Below are 6,844 nucleotides of genomic sequence, written 5' to 3' on the forward strand. Positions count from 1 at the left end.
TCTTGTAAATTTTCTTCCAGAAATGATGACTTTATTCCCATCATTACATAACTTTTTACGCACCCTAATTTTCCAAAAATAACCGTATTTGTTGTTTTGCTTTTTTCTCATAATATTACAACTGCTTTTTCTCTGAATGTGCCATGGGCCACAAATGGCACATTGGCCACACCCCTGCACTACCTGCACTACACACAACACAAAATCATTCCATAAAACATAAAAGTAAAAATGCATTGACTGAAGAGTGAAGAAAAGTCAAGTGAATAAAATATTTTAAAATATCTTGCAGGAAATAAATTGATCAATAAAATGTCAGGAAATTTTACAGCAAATAAATTGATTGGAAAAATGATCATAAAATATCTTCTAGTAAATCAATCGATCAATAAAATATTAAATTTCCTAACAAATAACTTGATTGATAAAGTATAAAATATCTTACCGCATATAACCTGTTTGATTAAAATATTACAGAAAATCAATGGAAGTATAAAATATGAAATTTTACAGTGAATAATGAAAATATAAAATATCTCACAGAAAATAATTTCATCTATGCAATATCATAAAAAAAAAATCTTACAGCAAATAAATTGATGGATAAAATATTATCAAATATTTTACAACAAATAAATGGATGGATAAAATATCATAAAACAGCAAATAAGATAAAAAGGCAGTAAGTGTAAAGGTTGTTTCCTTGTTGGCTAGCTGTCCACTGATGGTCCAATCCCAATTCATGTGTTCTGTGTGGACAAAGACATCGTAGAGAGGAGATGGTGGTGTTTAATGGGCGTGTCCTTTGACAGATCCACAATGGAGGAACACCTGAGCTGGCCAGCACTGGCATCCTTCCTGGACCTGATTCTGTAGGCTACCCCTACTCCAACCAGTCCATCATGAGTACGTGTCTCTCTCTCTCTCTCTCTCTCTCGCGCACACACACACACACACACACACTAAAGTGCTCCGTCTCACGTGTCACCCTGGTCCAATCAGGTGACAACTCCCACTTGAGCATCGACATCATGGATGAACCTGGTTCCAGCAGCCCCAGCAACGACGAAGCGGCCATGGCTGTCATCATGTCCCTTCTGGAGGCTGACGCCGGCTTAGGCGGCCCCGTGGACTTCAGCGACCTTCCCTGGCCTTTGTGAGGAACATTAGGTGGAGGGAGAGCTCCCTCTAGCGCCAGAAGCAGCGCTAGAGAGACTTCAGTCTTTTTCAGTCCATGACTCGTGTCCGCTGCGGGACTGACCAAGGAAAAGAATCTCGAGATGATGCTTCCTGATCTCTTTCTAACACTGCTTCTGGACCGCTTGACGCCTATTCAGTCAGCAGCTGCTTCTAGTCTGGGTGGAGGACCTCCATCTCAGTAGTTGGAATGCTTCTGAAGACCCTTTACTCTAGCAATTCCGCTCGTTCTTCAGAGAAACGCATCCACAAGGAACTCCACGTCGTCTTTTCTTTGGATGATGAATGTGGAAGCCATGCTGAAGGTTTGTAGTGGTCCTCATCAAAGCCGGTAGACCTCACCTCTCCTGCCACAACTCCCCACGCAACCGGACAGGAACATCTGGAGGTCTTTTCACTCATACTCCTACTCAGACTTACTTTACAGTATGCGACATTAGCATCAGCATTTGCATTAGCACTTGAAAACCTCAAGCCGTACGTCGTGTGAGCACTAAAATAGGAACACTGAGTACAAGACAGCTTCTATGAAGGACTGCAGCGGCCATGCTGACAAGAAAACCAGTACAAAACATTTCCACTAAATTTACTTTAATGAGTCAAAATGGACAAATGAGTCAAACAAAGCTTTGTCTCCAGAGAACCCCTATATACAGTATACGTATACACCGCTGCTGGAAATAAAGGGAACACTAAAATAACACATCCCAGATCTGAATCAATGAAATATTCTTATGGAATACTTTGTTCTTCACATGTGCTGACAACAAAACCACAAAAGTTATCAATGGAAATCAAATTTATTATTATTTTTATTATTATCCATTGTAATAGATTGTGTTCCCTTTATTTTTTTTCTCTCACACACACACACACACACACACACACACACACACACAGCGGGGCAAAAAAGTATTTAGTCAGCCACAAATTGCACACGTTCTCTCATAGGTGAACCTTAACTATGAGAGACAAAATGAGAACAAGAAAATCACATTGTCTGATTTTTAAAGAATTTATTAGCAAATGATGGTGGAAAATAAGTATTTGGTCAATAAGAAAAGTTCATGTCAATACTTTATCTTCCCTTTGTTGGCTATGACAGAGGTCAAACGCTTTCAGGAAGTCTTCTCAAGGTTTCCACACACTGTTCCTGGTATTTTGGCCCATTCCTCCATGCAGATCTCCTCTAGAGCAGTGATGCTTTGGGGCTGTCGCTGGGCAACATAGACTTTCAACTCCCCCCGAAGATTGTCTATGGGGTTGAGATGTGGAGACTGGCTAGGCCACTCCAGGACCTTGAAATGCTTCTTAGGAGGCCACTCCTTCGTTGCCCGGGCAGTGTGTTTGGGATCATCATCATGCTGAAAGACCAGCCACGTTTCATCTTCAATGCCCTTGCTGATGGAATGAGGTTTTCACTCAAAATCGCACGACACATGGCCCCATCCATCCTTTCCTTCACACGGATCAGTCGTCCTGGTCCCTCTGTAGAACAACAGCCCCAAAGCATGATGTTTCCACCCCCATGCTTCACAGTAGGTATGGTGTTCTTTGGATTCAACTCAGCATTCTTTCTCCTCCAAACACGACAAGTTGAGTTTCTACCAAAACGTTCTATTTTGGTTTCATGTGACCATATCACATTCTCCCAATCCTCTTCTGGATCAGGGGGACACGTCTGCACTGCAGGGTTTCAGTCCCTGGCAGCATAGTGTCTTACTGATGGGGGCCTTTTTACTTTGGTCATTCACTAGGTCCCCCCGGCTGGTTCTGGGATTCTTGCTCACCATTCATGTGATCATTTCGACCCCACGGGGTGAGATCTCGCGTGGAGCCCCAGATGGAGGGAGATGATCTGTGGTCTTGTATGTCCTCTACTTTCTAATCATTGCTCCCACACTTGATTCCTTCACAGCAAGCTGCTTACCTCTTGCAGGTTCAGTCTTCCCAGCCTGGTGCAGGTCTACACTTCTGTTTCTGGTGTCCTTTGACAGCTCTTTGGTCTTGGCCATAGTGGAGTTTGGAGTCTGACTGTCTGAGGTTGTGGACAGGTGTCTTTTATACTGATAATGAGTTCAAATATGTACCATTAGTACAGGTAACGAGTGGAGGACAGAGGAGCCTCTTCAAGAAGAAGTTACAGGTGTGTGAGAGCCAGAAATCGTGCTTGTTGGTAGGTGACCAAATACTTATTTTCCACCATCATTAGCAAATACATTCTTTAAAAATCAGACAATGTGATGTTCTGGATTTTCTTGTTCTCATTTTGTCTCTCATAGTTGAGGTTCACCTATGATGAAGATGGGAGACCTCTCATCTTCTACGTGCGCAATTGGTGGCTGACTAAATACTTTTTTGCCCCACTGTAGTACAGTGTGTGTATGTGTATGTATATATATATATATATATATATATATATATATATATATATATATATATATATATATATATATATACATTATATCATCAATATTATCAAATATGTCTCTACAGACCTATGGGTCAGTCTCCTGAAAGTTATTTTCCAACCATTTTGCATATTAAAACTAGAAAAGCGCTCGGAGAGCTCAGACCTCCACGCGCCATAGTTGCCCCCCATATTGTGATTTACAGCATAAATATTAGTCCTACATTTATGTTATCTACATATTTAGATTCCTTGACCATGAAAACACACCGTTAGCAATTGGACTCAAAATGATATCAATATTAGTTGAGTAGTTATTCACAAAAATGGCATTTTCCGTAATGGCGTTTCTCTTCTGGATCTAGATCCATAGCTTTTGAAGAGCCAACAAATCCAGATTCCACAGTGCCTTGGCTATATGTAATGCTGTTTGTTGCATCTTTATAGCTTCGTTTGTTGTCTTCCTACGATGACAATTCCAAATCTTCCCTATTTTTTTAATTCTGGATCATACAGTAGTATCCAGAATGATTGCATTATCTGGATCAGTCTTTCATATTTTGTAGAACCAGTTGGAAACTTGTCCTGTATTTATAAGGACGCAGAACACAATGTGTGTTCATATGCTGTTAAAAAAATAAAAAACAAAATTGCACTGAAAATCTGAGCGAATCCGCAAAAGGTGAACCGCGATGTAGCGAGGGAACGCTGTATGTATTATGTACATTGTACATGAATGCAAGTTAAAAGTCAAAATGATCTAAGTGGTAAACTGAAAAGTACTATACTAAATACTGTTTGATACTATTCCACACAGATTCCCCCTCTTTATTCAATGTGTCAGCAGTATATTTTCATTTGGTTATCGCTGCACATCAATGTACCCTCAAAGTGACGGCACCCTCTCTGGTACCCCTTTCAGGAGAATGACCCGTACTGTATATACGTACACACGCACGTGTATGCACACACACACATACTGTATACGTGCAGCTGTGGAAAAATGTACAAGACCACAGCAAAATGAGAGTCTTCTCCGAACTGACTATTTTCCCGTATGTGCTTGACAAGCAGTGAACATTGTTTTGTATTGATGACATTACTCCCAAATTCCAACATTCTAAGAACGCAAGGTGCATTCATGGACGTCGGGTCGTTCCAGATTGACTGATTCAAAACATTGCTTTGCCAAAAATTAAAAATGATCAAAGCACGACAAAATAATATGCATATTTTATTGGAGAAATGAATATTTGGCCGCTGTTGGGCAACTCAACAGCATTCCTGGCGCAAGAATTCCAGCAGCTCTGCTTTGTTTGATGGCTCGTTACCTTCCATCTTCCTCTTCATCACATTCCAGATGTTTTGGCTGGGATTCAGGTGTGGAGGTGGTGCCGGCCATGACAAGGTCTTGGATCTGGTGATCCCTCATCCAGACCTCGCCATGCGACATGGAGCATTATCCTGCTTGTTGGGGAAGATTGGAGGGGGCTTGATTCATGCGTTCTTTGCAAAGACGGATCTGGCTGATTCTGCATCTCCAGACATACATGTCCATCCATCCATTCATCTTCTACCGCTGATCCAAGGTCGGGTCGTGGGGGCAGCAGCCTAAGCAGGGAAACCCAGACTTCCCTCTCCCGGCCACTTTCTCCAGCTCCTCCCGGTCGATCCGAAGGCATTCCCTGGCCAGTTGAGAGACGCAGTCTCTCCAATATGTCCTGGGTCTTCCCCGAGGTCTCCTACCGGTCAGACGTGCCCTGAACACCTCTCCGGGGAGGCATCCTGACCAAATGCCCAAACCTCCTCATCTGGTTCCTCTCAATGCAGAGGAGCATCACTTCTACTCTAGAGTTTCTCCCAAATGACAGGATAGCCCAGCCACCCTATGAAGAAAACTCATTTGGGCCAGTTTTACCTACTGTATGATCTTGTCCTATGGGTCTCTACCGAAAGCTCATGACCACAGGTGAGGGTAAGAACGTAGATCCACCACTAAATGGAGAGCTTTGCCTTTCAGCTCGTGGGAGCAGCAGACTTAGCAGGGAGGCCCAAACTTCCTCCCCAGACAAAGCCTCTCTAACATGTTCTGGGTCTTCCCCGAGGCCTTCTAACCAGTCAGACGTGCCCTGAACACCTCCCCAGGGAGGTGTCCGGGAGGCATCCTTACCCGATCTCTAAGGGAGAGCCCAGCCCCCCTACAGAGAAAACTCATTTTGGCCATTTGTACCCGCCATCTTGTCCTTTCGGTCATTACCCAAAGCTCATGACCACCATGGGTGAGGGTAGGAATGTAGATCCAAGGGTAAATTGAGAGCTTCGCCAAAATGGGCCGATGCAGGACCGATACTTCAACTCCTCCACTTAGGGCAGCATCTCATCCCCGACTCGGAGATGGCACTCCACCTTTTTCCGGGTGAGGAAAGGCTAAATTTTTGACGAAAAGCAAATCATATGGAAGTGGGACATGAAAAGTGAGGTTCAACTGTCTGTATTTCATTTGAGACTCAGCCTTTGTGTTCAAGTCACAGACTTGTTTTCTTGCCCTCTTCCAAGCAGGCAGCAGTAGTGAGGTCTACCGTCTGTATTTCACTGCTTTTCTCTTTTGGTGTTTTCATGCTCGACACTACAATGAAGTGTTCCCCGTGTCTATATATAATGTATCAAATCTTGGAATATTAATATGGTAAGAGTATACTTTATGCAAATATATGAGTATGATGAGTGTATTGTATGTATCAGCAGTCAATTATTTTTTAAAATAAAATTTGTTTGTTTCTGTCTTTTTGCTCCTTTTGTGATGTTTTGTGCTTGAAATTGATGTTGCTCAAGAAGGAACACCTTTTGGTTCAGACACCTGCTGGCATTTGCTCAGCTGATGGAAAACGTTGACGATAAAGGCTTTCTAGTGGCTTGTCACTTTTGTAGCATTAGTGTAATAAACATTACGATTTATCTTCTTATGACGTGGTGTGCTTGGTGAGTGACCACTTCCTTGCACATTTGTGATGTGCAGATCCACACTGAAGTATCGATAATTCCCGTACTGACTGTCTGAAATGCTTGTTGAAACGATGACCCTAAACGGAGCCATGAGAATTGTGAATAAAGTTTTCATTCTTATAGAAGTCCTTAATAATTAACCATTCGCAGTATTTTAATTGTTTGTTATTCATTTCTTTATTTATTGTTTAAAATACCATTTTCACATATTTTGATTGTTTTTCTGTTGTATCT

The 6,844-nt window shown here is 42.2% G+C and overlaps 1 protein-coding gene across 2 annotated transcripts in view; it reads left to right on the forward strand.

Annotated features, from left to right (window-relative positions):
- Window positions 1-6,390, forward strand: part of LOC129182001 (basic helix-loop-helix ARNT-like protein 1) — a 43,648-nt gene extending 37,258 nt beyond the window's left edge. For both annotated transcript variants that reach the window (XM_054777845.1, XM_054777846.1), the window contains 2 exons: window positions 813-906; window positions 1,003-6,390. In XM_054777845.1, the coding sequence (XP_054633820.1) occupies window positions 813-906; window positions 1,003-1,160 (252 nt within the window). In that variant the 3' untranslated portion in view covers window positions 1,161-6,390. The remainder of the gene's footprint in view (window positions 1-812; window positions 907-1,002) is intronic.
- The last annotated feature ends 454 nt before the right edge of the window (window positions 6,391-6,844 follow it).

The sequence above is a fragment of the Dunckerocampus dactyliophorus genome, chromosome 5, assembly GCF_027744805.1.
Source record: "Dunckerocampus dactyliophorus isolate RoL2022-P2 chromosome 5, RoL_Ddac_1.1, whole genome shotgun sequence".
NCBI classification, from domain to species: domain Eukaryota; kingdom Metazoa; phylum Chordata; class Actinopteri; order Syngnathiformes; family Syngnathidae; genus Dunckerocampus; species Dunckerocampus dactyliophorus.